Below are 14,752 nucleotides of genomic sequence, written 5' to 3'. Positions count from 1 at the left end.
CAAGAAAAGTCAGTAAATAATAAAATAGACATTAAAGTATATTAGTTAGAATTGGGGAGGTAACTACTAGAAAAATAAAAGTTAGAAATGATTAAAAGTGGTTATTTTTGGGAATGGGGATAGGGATGGGGGAAGAAAACTTTATTTTCCTTTTATAATTAAATTTCTATTATTGTTTGCATATATTACTTTATCATAAAAAAAGGACAATTGACCTTTTATAGATTGCCACCTCCGCTTATTCAGTATTCATTCAGTGAACACTTGAATGTGTACTCTGTGCCAGGTACTAGGTATGACTGTTTCGGTATTTTTTATATTTTTAACTTACTGCTTAATGGGTTACCAGAATTTTATGGGTGATTTTGGTACCGGAAGTTAAGAATAGCACTGTTTTGTGTACTATTGAGGCACTGTCACCTTGGTTGAGTTGATCTTTACTTTGGTTCATTTCTAGGTTCATTGTCCCCATATCTTGTGTGATCTGTAATGACATCATGGCCTATATGTTTGGCTTTTTCTTTGGTCGGACCCCACTCATCAAGGTAAATAGATTACCCTAGTGTGAAATAATCACTGTGAGGGGAGGGTGGTGCTCTCAATGTGAGTAGATCAGCCTGGCAGACAGAAGAAATCTCGCTGTGTGTATTGTGGCCATGTCTTCATGTAATCCTAAAGAAAGGCCAATGGAAAACACTGACAACTCATTAAAAAATAATAATAATAAAGAAAGCAGGCCAGGCATGGTGGCTCACGCCTGTAATCCTAGCACTTTGTGATGGTGAGCCAGGAGGATTGCTTGAGGCCAGATGTTCAAGACCACCCTTGGGAGCATAGTGAGGCTGTGCCTTTACTAAAATATTTAAAAGTTAGCCAGGCATGGTGGTGGCATGTGCCTGTAGTCCCAGCTCCTTGGGAGACTGAGATGGGAGGATCTCTTGAGCCCAGGAGGTTGAGGCTGTAGGGAGCTGTGATAGTGCCACCACATTCCGGCCTGGGTGATGGGGCAAGATCATTTCTTGAAAAAAGAAGAAAGGACAATATTTTTACAGATTATATAGGCATATTTTTGGGGACTTTGATCTGGATTTGAGTGTAGTCATTTAATTAGTATACAGTTCTCTAATATAAAACTATTTGAATGACTGACTGAAACAGAGAGGGAACCAAAGGGAGGGTATAAGGAAGGCGACAAGAAAACCACATTCAGGGGAGTTGTAGAAGGTAACATGGTTAAGAGAATGGGGTTTCATGAAATAAAGGTTCTTAACAAGTAATCCTTGTTCCCAAAGCTGTAGTTATTGAAACACCCTTTGCTGAGAACTTGCTCTCTGTCCACAGCTCTCCCCGAAGAAGACCTGGGAAGGCTTCATTGGGGGCTTCTTTGCTACTGTGGTGTTTGGCCTTCTGGTAGGTGGTGACTTCCAGCTGGCTAAGGGAGGGTGGATAGAAGCATCACTCCACTTTCTAAGGCCTGTTCAGAGCTGGAGATTGTTTCTGGATGCCAGGACTTTGTCCTACTAAACAGCAATCTTGCTCTGAACAGGGCCACTGGCCTCATCAGCCATCCACCAGCTTTCAGGCAGGGTGCTAGCAGTTGGAGAGCACCTTCAATGCCCTCTCATGCCCATGCATCAGCAGGTAGCCTGCTTGTCGGGCATTTGATGTTCCAGGGTCAGGGTGAGGGCACCCGAGGGAAGGTGAGATACACAGCTTTTCTCCTACGTGTGCCTTGCCCAGAGGCGGGTGGTCTTCCTGCCCTTTCAAGAGCACCATTCTCTGCTTTTGGCCCTTGGGCCAGTCCCCCTTCTTCAGTGCTGTCTGGCTGCCCCTTGGTGCTCAGTGCCTAGCCGTGATGCTTTCTAGCCTTGTTCCTCCTGAGGTCTGCCTCTCACTCTGCCCCTCCCCGACAGCCTCTCTCCAGTTATCACTGAGTTCAGAGATCCTGAGGAAAGTGGTCATAGCTTCCCAAATGGGGAGAATCTTGTTGTAGTTTTTTGCCCCAATCCCTTCAGGTTTTTCTGGATTCTTTCAGGGCCTGGGTATTTGGGTGTCTGTGTATGATCTTGATGAGTTATGAGCCTTTTTATTTTTATTTTTTTTTTGAGACGGCGTTTCGCTCTTGTTATCCAGGCTGGAGTGCAATGGCGCGATCTCGGCTCACCGCAACCTCCGCCTCCTGGGTTCAGGCAATTCTCCTGCCTCAGCCTCCTGAGTAGCTGGGATTACAGGCACGTGCCACCATGCCCAGCTAATTTTTTGTATTTTTAGTAGAGACGGGGTTTCACCATGTTGACCAGGATGGTCTCGATCTCTCAACCTCGTGATTCACCCGCCTCGGCCTCCCAAAGTGCTGGGATTACAGGCTTGAGCCACCGCGCCCGACCGCCTTTTTTTTTTTTTAATTGAGATAAAATATATATGGTAAAACAAACCTCTGAGCACATAGCTTGCAGTTAGCAGGGCACTAGGCACCCTGAGAAACATGGCCAAGCTAGGTGCCTGTGTCTAGGCTAGGAACTTATCTCCTTGTCGGTCTCTCTGTTATTCCTCCTCAGCTGTCCTACGTGATGTCTGGGTACAGATGCTTTGTCTGCCCTGTGGAGTACAACAATGACACCAACAGCTTCACTGTGGACTGTGAGCCCTCAGACCTGTTTCGCCTGCAGGAGTACAACATTCCTGGGGTGATCCAGTCAGTCATTGGCTGGGTATGTGCCACTCACAGGGGGCGAGTGGCCTCTGTGGACAGTAGCTACAAAGAGAGATCTCCCTCCACCACCTGCCCTCCAATAAAAGCTAGCTTCCTCCTTCCCAAAGCTGTAAGCTCCAGGATGAAGGAGAATTGCTCACGCCAGGTCAGGGTATGGGCAGGAGACCTTTTCCCCAACATCAGATCATGTAGACCAGTGGTTCTCAAAGTTTGTTCTGTGGATCCCTGGAGGGCCCTGGGATCCTTTTAGTTGCGGGGGTGTGGTGGGGGTTGGGGGGCTGTGAGGTCACAACTATTTCATAATTAGACTAAAACATGATTTGCCTTTTCCAGTGTGTTGACATTTGCTGTGATACGGTGCAAAAGCAGCAGTGGTTAAAACTGCTGGTGCCTTCCTATGAGTTAAGGCAGTGGGTTCCTCATGCCACACACTCACAGTACAAATGGACCAGTTCTTCTTATGAATGTCCATGAAATAGTAAAGTTACTAATTTTGTTAAATCTTGACCTTTGCATACATACCTTTTTAATACTCTCTACTGAAATGGGAAGTATGTCTAAAACATTTCTGCTAAGTACTGCAGTACAGTGCTTGCCTAAAGGGAATGCATGTGTGCAGTTATTTGAGCTGTGAACTGAATTAGCTGCTTTTTTCTAGAAAAGAAAGTAAATTTTACTTGGAAAGAACCAACAAATTATGATTTTTCAGACTTGGGTATCTGGCAGACATTTTTCTGAAAAGAATGAAGTAATCCTGTCACTTTAAAGAAAATGACTGAGGCTAGGCATGGTGGTTCACACTTCAAATCTCAGTACTTTGGAAGGCTGATCGCTTGAGGTTAAGAGTTCCAGACCAGCCTGGGTAACATTGTGAAACCCTGTCTCTACTAAAAATACAAAAAATTAGCTGGGCATGGTGGCGGTGTGCCTGTAATCCCAGCTACTCAGGAGGTCGAGTTGCTTAAACTCAGGAGGCAGAGGATGCAGTGAGCTGAGATCACACCACTGCACTCCAGCCTGGGTGACAGTGTGAGACTCTGTCTCAAAAAAAAAAAAAAAAAGAAAAAAAAATGACTGCCAGTAATTGTTACCAAGATAAAAGTTGACTTTCAGATGAAAATTAGAATTTTGGAAAGCTTAACCTGCCGCTATGAGCTTGACAGCTTTCTAATATTTTCTAAAGCCTTTTCTGATGAGGTCTGTGACGATTCTTAACGCGCGCGCGTGTGTGTGTGTGTGTGTGTGTGTGTGTTGATCACATGAGAAAAAACACGTTTGATACTGTATAATGAAATGTGTCTACATTTGAAAGATTTACATAACTCAGTGAACCATTATGTTCTAAATGTCCAATGCATGGTGCTATATAGTCATGCATGGGTAAAAGAGTCATTCAAGTATAAGATAGACCAGTGGGTTTTAATGTAAGAGAGAACAAAAGTCCATTGATGGAATTCCAGATCCGTACACACCTAATACTCAAGAAATGACTACTTGTCAAGCTCTGGTGTAGTGTCAGAAAATACCCAAAACCATCTGAGACTATTAGTAAAATACTCTTTTTTCAACTATGTATCTGTGTAAGCCTGTATTTTCTTTATATACTTCTACCAAAACATCATGTTGCAACAATTTGAATGCAGAATATCTTTTTTTTTTTTTTTTTTTTGAGGCGGAGTTTCGCTCTTGTTACCCAGGCTGGAGTGCAATGGCGCGATCTCGGCTCACCGCAACCTCCGCCTCCTGGGTTCAGGCAATTCTCCTACCTCAGCCTCCTGAGTAGCTGGGATTACAGGCACGAGCCACCATGACCAGCTAATTTTTTGTATTTTTAGTAGAGACGGGGTTTCACCATGTTGACCAGGATGGTCTCGATCTCTCGACCTCGTGATCCACCCGCCTCGGCCTCCCAAAGTGCTGGGACTACAGGCTTGAGCCACCGCGCCCGGCCTGAATGCAGAATATCTTAATGTTTTTCATTAACTTAAAGATTCACAAAAATGGGAAAAATCCACTCCTCTTACTGATTTAAAAACCTACATAAATATGATTAGTTTCATAGTTATGAGGTTGGATGTCTTTTTCTGTCTAGGGTTGATAGAATAGAACACTTGGGGCTGGATAATTTATAAAGAAAAGAGGTTTACTTAGCCTGTTTCTGCAATCTGGGAAGGGCAAGAAGTGTGGTACTGGCTGCTGCCTGGCCTCTGGTGAGGACTTTAGGTGCTGCATTGTAACTTGGCAGAGAAGGTCAAAGGTGGAAGTAGACACATGCAAAGAGGCAAAACCAGGGACTTCATCCCTTCATAACAACCCATTCCCTCAGTTACATTCCTGCCAGTGCTAATCTAGTCTCTTGACAGAGAGGACTCACTACCACAAGAAAGGCACCAAGCCATTCATGAGGGATTTGCCTCTGTGACCCGAACACCTCCCACTAGGCGTCACCTCCCAATGAGTCCACAGTGGGGATCAAATTTCAACATGAGTTGACAACTCGAACTGTAGCACTGGGCATGTATGCACCTTGACTTTCACTTCATTTACTCTTCTCAGAAAACGGTCCGGATGTACCCCTTCCAGATTCACAGCATCGCCCTCTCTACCTTTGCCTCGCTCATTGGCCCCTTTGGAGGATTCTTCGCAAGTGGATTCAAGCGAGCATTTAAAATCAAAGTAAGAAAACGCTTCTTAACGTTCCTCTCATCTCCCTTCTCACCTGTCTTCTGCCTTTCTCCCCCTTCCCTGCCCCGTCCAAAATATGAGGCCGTACACCCTGGCAATTAATCTTCTTGACCCATGCACTGAATTTAGGTGAGTTAAATAAAAATACTTTATTTTCAGGAAAATGCAATAGTTGTTTTTCAGTTTATTTGTTAATATATCTTTCTTCAAAATAACATTTTGGGCCAGGCAGTAGCTCATGTCTGTAATCCCAGAACTTTGGGAGGACAAGGTAAGAGGATCACTTGAGACTAGGAGTTAGAAACTAGCCTGGGCAACATAGCAAGACTCCTGTCTCTATAAGTAAATAAAATAAGAACATTTTATAATGCAATAAAATTGTATCCTAATATAGCCTGACCATTAGATTTAATACTTCTCACCTCTGTTGCCCTCAGCTACTCAGGACAGAAGCCAGACATCAGGGTGGGACCATTAGGCTGGAATTGGTCAGTGGCTGAGCCCCAGTTCACCCCTCCTTCCCCTGCCTCTAACAGGACTTTGCCAATACCATTCCTGGCCATGGAGGGATCATGGATCGCTTTGACTGCCAGTATCTGATGGCCACCTTTGTCAATGTATACATCGCCAGTTTTATCAGGTATAGTGCCTTTCCATATGAACCAATTGGTGGTTGTTTAAGTATGGGGCAATTCTAGAATTCTAGCAACATCTAAGTTCCAGTGAAAAGCATCCCAAATAATGCAATTTTCAGTTGTTACTGCTTATGGATTTTCTGAGGCTTCCTCCTGCCATCTGGTAGTAGATAGCTCTCTGATCTAGAGATCAGAGCAGCCACTTGGATAATCAGGCCCTAGAAGCTTCTGGGCCCCAGCTCAGTGCTGTTTATTCACATTCTGTTCCAGAGGCCCTAACCCAAGCAAACTGATTCAGCAGTTCCTGACCTTACGGCCAGATCAGCAGCTCCACATCTTCAACACGCTGCAGTCTCATCTGATCGACAAGGGGATGCTGACATCTGCCACAGAGGATGAGTAGGGGCCACCCAGGGCCAGGAGAACAGGAACGGAACTGAGCAGGGGCAGGTCTCCAAGACAAGCCCAGCTGGTGTGATTTAGACAATGACAAGGCTTCAACTCACTGTCTTTTTTTTTTTTTTTGTAGGTTGTTTTTTATTTGTGGGTTCAAAAAATCTGTATATACAGTCTATGTGTTTAGAATTTACGTTGTAAGTAAACTATAGCTTTGAGTTGGAAAGAAGTCATCGGGGTAAAACCTTTTTTTTAAAACAGAAGTATTAATAATCTGGAAGACAGTGTTGCCCAGGTCAGGAGTGTTTTTGTGGTAGTTCCAGCCACAATCAATTGAATTGTTTCTGGGCTCAGTCATACACAGACACTCATCTGTGTCCGACCAAATCAGGGGGCTTCTCTACCTGTGTGGGGAGGCACAGCTTGGATGTCTTGTACACCTGGTCTTTTCTAGAAATCCCTCCTTGGAGCTGCAGGAGAGTTGCCTTCTGTAGGTTGGAGGAACAAAGGCTTACTAACCAGATAAGCCTTCTATCCACACCAAAATCATGCAGAATATAACTAAGCTCTGCTTTATAAGATGGTTTCACCTTCATCGCAGGCTGAAAGTTTCAGTTTTTATTTTTTTCAGAAAGCACGAAAAATTATTTATAATAGTCTGGAGGAAAAAACACACTGTAATATTTCAAGTATATGCGGTAGAATGTACTGTAACTGAGCCCTTTCTCACATGTCTAGGCTCCAGTGTCTCAAGTCGACCTAACTGTGTCTTTTCAGGGATGATGCCATCCACGTTTGTGCTGTAGACTTGCTGCTGCTGAATCCTTTCTGGGGACTTTCCCATTGGGCAGGGAGCAGAGGGCTTCTCGTTCATGCACCCTTTGCCTGAACACCCATGTAGCTGCTGTGTATGTATGTATTACTCTTTAGAGGAGTGTGTGTGTCTGTGCTTGTTTTAAAAGTCACTTATTTTTTACAGTGATTTCAGTTGTACCATGACTTCTTCACTGAAACCACAAAGGCCTGCTTAAAACTATGGAAAAGCTAACCTGATTAGAGGCTTGACTATTTTGAAGATTAAATGCATACTTTTAATATAATGTGACCAATTTAAATGTAGTTTGTATTTTACTGTGGGACCTTTTGTTGTTGTTTGCTAAAACTGTGATTTTTTTTTCCCCCTCCCTAATTTCAGGGGTGAGATTGACTTTGGGAAGACAGATTACTTCTTTGTCAGGCCAACAAGCAATGGAGTGTGGGAGAGAGAACTTGGTGCCTAAACATATTAAATTATTCTGTGCCATGGATGTTTTCATTGCCAATGAGGGTACAATTACTTGTTTCAGCACCTTGGTCTAGTGCTGGTTTGTGGTGGGTTTGTTTGTAAATTGGCCTCACCACCTTCCTGATAGCACACAGTCAGCCCAGGTCTCTGGAGTCTCCAGCAGAGGATAGAGCCCCGGGATGTTTCAGCTCACATACCCTTGAATGACCTCCCACATGCATGCAGGGCTGAAGCAGCTTCTTTCCTCTGAACTTGTATTTCCATTTCAGCCTTGTGACTTTTCTTATTCAGGTCCAAGGCTCCTTAAAAACAAAATATATTATTGCAAGGGGTTTCATTTCAGTACTCACTGTGTGACCCCAGGTGGGATACATCACTCTCAAGGGCCTCTTTTTCAGAGCTACTCCCAATTCCACTCTTTTGCGATTTTAGCTGAGCAAGTTCATGCTACTAGAGGCTCACTGAGTGAGGTCCTGGGCATCCCCAAACGGGTAGTGCTTTCAGGCCCTTACATGCTTATCCTCAAGGTGAATAGGTATCTCAGCAGCACACCTGAACAGTGAAGGTGATCGATAATGAAACTGTAGTTTTCAGATTGAAGAATGAACCTGGATCACCAAACTAGATACCGAAAGGGTTCCTTATTTGTCTCTTTTGTCCAATTGTGGGCATATGGTGGGTTCCTTGAGAGGAGGGAGTCTCAGTTGGGGCCCTGGCTTCAGAGAGCTGCTCTTGAATAGGGCTGCCTCTGGTATCAGGGAGCTGAGCGTACCAGGCAAGGCTCATGTTCCTTTGTGGAAGTGGTCACTGGGTAGGGGGTGGGGTACGGAAGGTGGTACCTAGGAGGCCAAAGCTGGGTGCTCACTAGAGCTGCTAGCAGGCAGGCCAGAGGGTCAGCTTGTGTTTTATTTTCTGATTTCCCCTGCATGCTTTCTGGAGATGAGGAATTTTCATCAGTTAGCTAGGAGAGTGTCGCCACCTTGTGTCCATATATAGCACATTTTGCCTTTTCACGGAAAGATTCAAGAAACTATTTTACGTATATACATTCAGATCTTACTGAATGGCATCACTTGCTTTAGACCCATTTTTTTTTTCTTTTTTTGGTCGGAAATAAAATGTGACTACAACTGTGTGCCCTTCCTTGTGAATTCCGTTTATTACTTTCATTGTGGTTTTATGCTTCCCATTTGTTTATGTATTCATAAATATTGCGTAGTCCTCATTCAGAGACTTTTGCTTTGCTTTCCAGCTTGTATCCCTACATTCTCACAACAGCCTTCTTACCTTGGGTGTGAGTCATGAGCACCTTACAAGGCAAGGAGCTTCCCCAGGATAGCGTGGTGGAGTTGGGAATCACTCCATCCTGCGCTTTACCCACAGGACACCTGGAGAGTCCCCCAGCCCTGCTTGCTTTTGTGTGTTGTGAGTACACCGAGGTATTGCAGCTTTCCTCTAGCTCAGGAGGCCTGACCTGAGCCACGTTGGAGCTTAAATTGCTGTTGGCTCCTACCTGGTAGTATAAGGAGTTGATGAACAAGGGCTGATGGGCATCCCCCCAGCCCCTGGGAGCTCTGCTCATGACCGCTTACAGGACACTGAGTCTTTGCCTTTTGTGTGTTTGCATGCTGCTGTCTTAACTGCTTTTCATATTTAAAAAGATTCCATTTATATTTTATTCCTGAAAGTGAAACCATCTTAGGCAGCTCGTTTCGTATTCTGGGCATTTTAGTAGCTACAGTATTTTGCATTTGAAATGTAATTACTCTAGTATTATACATCCCTATAATGTATGAGAACTAGTTTCACATGCTTTGAAACTAGTCTCTTTCATTGGGGGGGATATAACTTTTGACTTTACACAGGTGGACTTTGAAACCATTTTTTTTTTTTTTTTTTTGAGACGGAGTTTCGCTCTTGTTACCCAGGCTGGAGTGCAATGGCGCGATCTCGGCTCACCGCAACCTCCGCCTCCTGGGTTCAGGCAATTCTCCTGCCTCAGCCTCCTGAGTAGCTGGGATTACAGGCACGCGCCACCATGCCCAGCTAATTTTTTTTTGTATTTTTAGTAGAGACGGGGTTTCACCATGTTGACCAGGATGGTCTCGATCTCTTGACCTCGTGATCCACCCGTCTCAGCCTCCCAAAGTGCTGGGATTACAGGCTTGAGCCACCGCGCCCGGCTCTGAAACCATTTTTATAGATTTTTTTTTCCACTGGGTTTTTATCCTGTAACTTGACTTATATTATGCAAGAAAATCCCAAAAATATGTTTTAAGGGTGACTGCAAAGACCTTGTGATTTGGGGCTGAGCTAGTTGCTAAGTTGACTGGAGCCTTGTTTGAATCAGTCCTTGAGTTGAGATCTTCACACTGTCAGGGAGCCCTTGGCTGGCTCAAGTCCATGCCCACTGTTGACAGAGTTGGGTAGTGGAAGGGTGTAAATGACTTGGGACGGAGCGTCCTTGCTCAGAAAACTGTGAAGCAGGGATCTTGTTAGTTACAAAGCCAGCCCTAGATGCATGTCCAAGGAAGTAGATTTTCATCATTCTATGAAATGTGGTATGTCATTGCTAAAGCCTCTCCCTGTTTTGGTAATATCTTAGGCACTGTCGTCTTTTGTCTTCCAGAGTAACACATCTGGGCCCACCTTTCTTGCACTCTGATTATGTGCTAAGAAAAAGGTGAAGTTGGGAGGTGGACAATTTCACTTGGACCCAGGTTCCTGTTCTTCTGAGGTCAGAGTAGGGAGAATGTCCAGGTGACTTTTGTGGACATACTGCAAGACAGTAAGCTGTGGATGGATTCTCACTTGTGTTTTCGAACCCAGGGCACCAAGGAGCAGGTGGACCAAACTGTGGGCTCCTGAAGATGGTGGCTAATACTTGGGCAGAGCCTCATATTCTTCCCTATCTTGGTCAAAACAAACTTCCTTTTCCCTTTATCACCCTCCACATGTTTGCCCAGCAGCCAGTTTTTAAAGAGATGAACAACTCTCATTTCCTGACTCAGTTTTTCTTCTTGGGTGGGGGTCTTGTGCCACAACCTGCATGGGGTCCTAGGGTTTAAACCAAGCGGTGATGAAGGATTCTTGTTTCAGGGCTCTGCCTGGCGCACCTTCTCTTGAGCCTGGACTGTCCTCATCCACATCCCTGCAGAAGGTGGGCCCTATTCTCAGAAGAGTCCTGGCTGCTGTTGCCATTTGAACGTGCCCCCACTTTTCAGTTGACCAGCAGTGGCCTTATGTGGCCTCTCAGGTGGATGGAGGCTGTTCTCACCTGGGGCTGTTTCTTGACTAAGGCTGTCACCTGTTTGTATGGGGACCATGTTTCCCAAGACACCTTGTAGTTTAGGAGATTATCCTTTGGATGCTGAAGTGTTGGGGCTTTGAGGACATGTTGATGATTTATGAGAATAGAGGGGCAGAATATGTGAAGCCTAGGGTTTTGTGGCCAGTGGGTTTTGAATTTGTTGGCTGTTTAAAGACCCTGTCCTCTTGCCAACCCTCCCCTTCCTTTTTCTATCAAATGCTTACCTACTGAGGCACCTTCTCTTTTTATTCTTGAGCCAATGAGATATCAGTGTGTTTTTTAATAAGGATACAACAGTATAGTGCTTAATATGTTCCAGACATAGTGCCAAGGGTTTACATACATTATTCCTTTTAATCCGGAAAACAACCTTTGAATTAGGTATTATCCCCATTTATAGATGAGGAAACTGAGGCAGTATGATTGAGACCGAGAGCAGTGGTTAAGAAGACACACTTTGGGATCAAATCACTCTAGGTGCAGGCAGGTTACTAGGCTGCTCTAAGCTTCAACCTTTAAGTCAGTTGGATCTGATAATATTACCTTCTTCCCGGGGTGGTTGTGAGGGTATAATGAGGTCATGCATGTAAGCATTTAGCACCGTGCCTGGCACATAGTAAGTGCTCAGTAAATGGTAGTTACTTTTGTTGAGCTCAGCTGGTAGTTTGCCTTCCGTTGGTGCAATGCCAGAGATGGGATTCTCAGCTACCGCACTACCACCACCCTGCACACGGCATGGGTCCCTCCTAGAGAAGCAGGCCAGCCTTAACATCCCCTGAAGCATCTTGGTGCTTCACACACCTTTAGGAGGCCAGCCTAACAAGGGGCAAGAGGACATGAGGGTGTGCAGAAGTTCTGTTCTTAGTGGGGATGGCTGGCCTGAGACTCCAGATCACCTCCTCTGCCCATGGTCTGGACTGCTTGCAGGAAGGAGGCTGTCTCTTTCTGCCTGGTGGTGTCTCCCCTCTGGGCAAGGAGGGCCTGTCTGTGACTTGCTGTGGACCCCACTTCTCCCTCTGGCCAAGGGCTGTGTTCTATACACATAGCTCAGGCACCTGCAGCAGTTCCCTGTATGGGTGGATGTTATTGAGGGCCAAGAAGAGTGGGGACAACAGAAACCTGCTTTGTAGGGGATTATGTAGACTAAAAGCCTAGAAATTCTGCCCACATCCTTATGACGCAGCCAATCTGGAGCTTCATGTTTCCTTCTTAAAAGTAGTAACAGGGTAGAAGTGGGTGACCCATTGAGGATACATGATATGAGATATTTCTCCCAGATTTTAGGTTAGCAAAGACTCAGATGGGTGACTCATAAATGAAAGGAGAAGAGGCACAAGACTGAATGAAGAGTTTCTTTTTTCTTTTTTTTTAAGATGGGGTTTCACCATGATGGCCAGGCTGGTCTTGAACTCCTGACCTCAGGTGATCTACCCATCTCGGCCTCCCAAATTGCTAGGATTACAGGTGTGAGCCACCACGCCTGGCCTGAAGAGTTTTTTGTTTGTTTGTTTGTTTGTTTGTTTAAACTTAGTTTTCTGAATGGGGATGGGGAGTTGTGGCATGTGTGTGTGTGAGGGGAGGCCACTTCACTTTGAAGGAATGGTGTTGGCTAACACGATCCATGGAATTCTAGTTAGTTGAATAATAACTTTGAACTACTGGTTTGACTGTGGATTCTTTCCTGGGTATTAGTGGGACCCAACAACACATTGCTATTAATATATGGAAATAATGGTGTCTCTGCTTCAGTGAATTAATGAAGTAATGATAATACCGTGAACCAGGAGAAGATGGTTGTGGGGGTTCTAGGAAGCAGCTGCTGTGATGGGCTAATCCCAGGCTTGCCCCGGAGCCCTCTCGCCCTTCTGGGTTTGTGTTTACCCTGCCTGGCTCTTCCTCCCTCATTGTGCTGTCGGATGGACCCAGGCAGCCTTGTGTCCATAGACAACCTTCACTCTTGGGGGTAAGGGCCCTCTGGAAATCAAGCAGAGAAAGCTCTTGCAGTGGTCTCCTGGGCACTGGGCAGAGCCTAGCCCTTTGTAGCCCCCAGAGGACTTCCATGCATAAAGTACTTGGAGGGGTTAGCCACCTGGTGATTCTGTCCCTAGTGAAACTATGTTTGCTGATAATATCCACATAGCCCTGTCTGTCCTCGCCGTTTGGATGCCTCTTTTTCACCTGCGTTAGGTTCTTGTACTTTTTATGCTGGCTTTTCTTAAAGGAACACCAGAGTAGAAAAGGGGTTAAGAATGTTTTCTAGCAGGCAGGATGTGCATACGTGTTTTTATGAGTGTCCTTTGTGTGCTGTTTCTTTTAAAGCCTCCATGCACAGGGCTCCGGCCTTTAGTAAACCCTGTTTTTCTGTCTTACGTCATGCTGGCTGGGTGGTAGGGGCTGATTACAAAGCGGAAGAGTTGAACAGACATCAGGGGCCGATGAATTCAAAAGACTAGGAGTCAGGAGAACAAGGCAGGGACTAGGAGACAGTGGTTTGGTTTATTGTTATCCAGCTGGAGGACTCAGGGGCAGCAGCAGGAGGAACATGGGGGCCAAGGAGGGGCCGGGAGTCCCACAGTAGAGGGCAGACTCTTTTAGCAGAGGCCAGCTGAACGCTCGCTGACCCTGGATGTCATGTGAGTTGAGGACCAGAAATCTGGGCTCAGAGAACCCATTCAGGGAGATTTGAACCATGGGTTATCTTCTAGAGTTGATGCTGACACCAAGTTTTAATTTTTATTGATGTTTAACACCTTCTAAAACAGGAGGGTGAGATCAGATGGCAAGCCCCTCTGTTGAAGGATCTTGGGAACCTTGGTGTTTTTTGGTTGAGTTATGCACAGCTGTGGACATCCTTCATAATTCTCTCCACTCTGAGGATTTGTTAAACTAGAAAGTTCCCAGACACAGAAATGGCCTCCCCACCTGCTTAGGGGAGCTGTCTGCTGGGAGTGCCAGGCGTCCCATGGGACCCATCACTGCCAGTGTCTGTGCCTCCCAGAGGTCAGCCTTGTGTCTGCCCTGGCCCTGTCTCCTCTGTGTCAGGGCAGAGCATTTCTGGTCAGTTTCTCCGTGGTGCCCCCTGCCCTTTTGTAAAGTGGACGGACATGGTGGAATTCAGTTGTCTCACCCTGATAGCCTGGGTGTTGATACTCACTTTTTCCGCACTCAGACACGGGTGACTTTGAAGCAGCTCTCGGTGTGCAGAGTTCACGTGACAGTCCCCACGGCCTCCCCAGATAGGTGTGTGCCTGTGCGCGACTGCTGTGCCGTGTCCCCAACTTGGCGTTCCGCTAAATGCAGCTGATCTCTCTCTGTGCACTCGTGATCTGTGTTGAACAATACATGTAGCTTCTTTTTCCACGCAATGTAAGGACATAATATACTGTACATTGGAAAGCATTTACCTTATTTATATACCTGAATGTTCCTACTACACAAATAAACATATATTAAATTCTAGATCATGTGTGGTCTTTGATGGTGGGGGTTGTCGGAAGGCCAAGGGTGTGGACGTCTGGTCACGTATGTGGAGCCAGCGTTACTTCCCCGGATGCTACTGACCACCCCCTGCTTCTGGAGACTCCCTCTGTCCTTGGCCTTTGCATCCTGCCCTCCTGGCTTTCCTCTGCCTTTGCATCCTGCCCTCCTTGGTTGCTCCTCCTCAGTCTTCTTTCTGGGTGTCTCTCCTCTGGGCTATCCCTTGGTGGTGGCATTCTGCCTGAGGCTCT

At 45.7% G+C, this 14,752-nt stretch overlaps 1 protein-coding gene across 2 annotated transcripts in view; it reads left to right on the top strand.

The window, feature by feature from the left end:
• The window catches only part of CDS2 (CDP-diacylglycerol synthase 2), a 77,852-nt gene extending 63,369 nt beyond the window's left edge, over positions 1 to 14,483 (top strand). Inside the window, exons 8-13 of one of the 2 annotated variants that reach the window (XM_003933223.3) lie at positions 458 to 545; positions 1,342 to 1,410; positions 2,559 to 2,711; positions 5,270 to 5,389; positions 5,935 to 6,038; positions 6,304 to 14,483. In XM_003933223.3, the coding sequence (XP_003933272.1) occupies positions 458 to 545; positions 1,342 to 1,410; positions 2,559 to 2,711; positions 5,270 to 5,389; positions 5,935 to 6,038; positions 6,304 to 6,436 (667 nt within the window). In that variant the 3' untranslated portion in view covers positions 6,437 to 14,483. The remainder of the gene's footprint in view (positions 1 to 457; positions 546 to 1,341; positions 1,411 to 2,558; positions 2,712 to 5,269; positions 5,390 to 5,934; positions 6,039 to 6,303) is intronic. The other variant, XM_010343785.2, reaches the window with a different exon arrangement.
• The last annotated feature ends 269 nt before the right edge of the window (positions 14,484 to 14,752 follow it).

Source organism: Saimiri boliviensis, chromosome 9 (genome assembly GCF_048565385.1).
Source record: "Saimiri boliviensis isolate mSaiBol1 chromosome 9, mSaiBol1.pri, whole genome shotgun sequence".
Taxonomy (NCBI): Eukaryota; Metazoa; Chordata; class Mammalia; order Primates; family Cebidae; genus Saimiri; species Saimiri boliviensis.
This window is presented reverse-complemented; position numbering and strand designations above follow the sequence as displayed.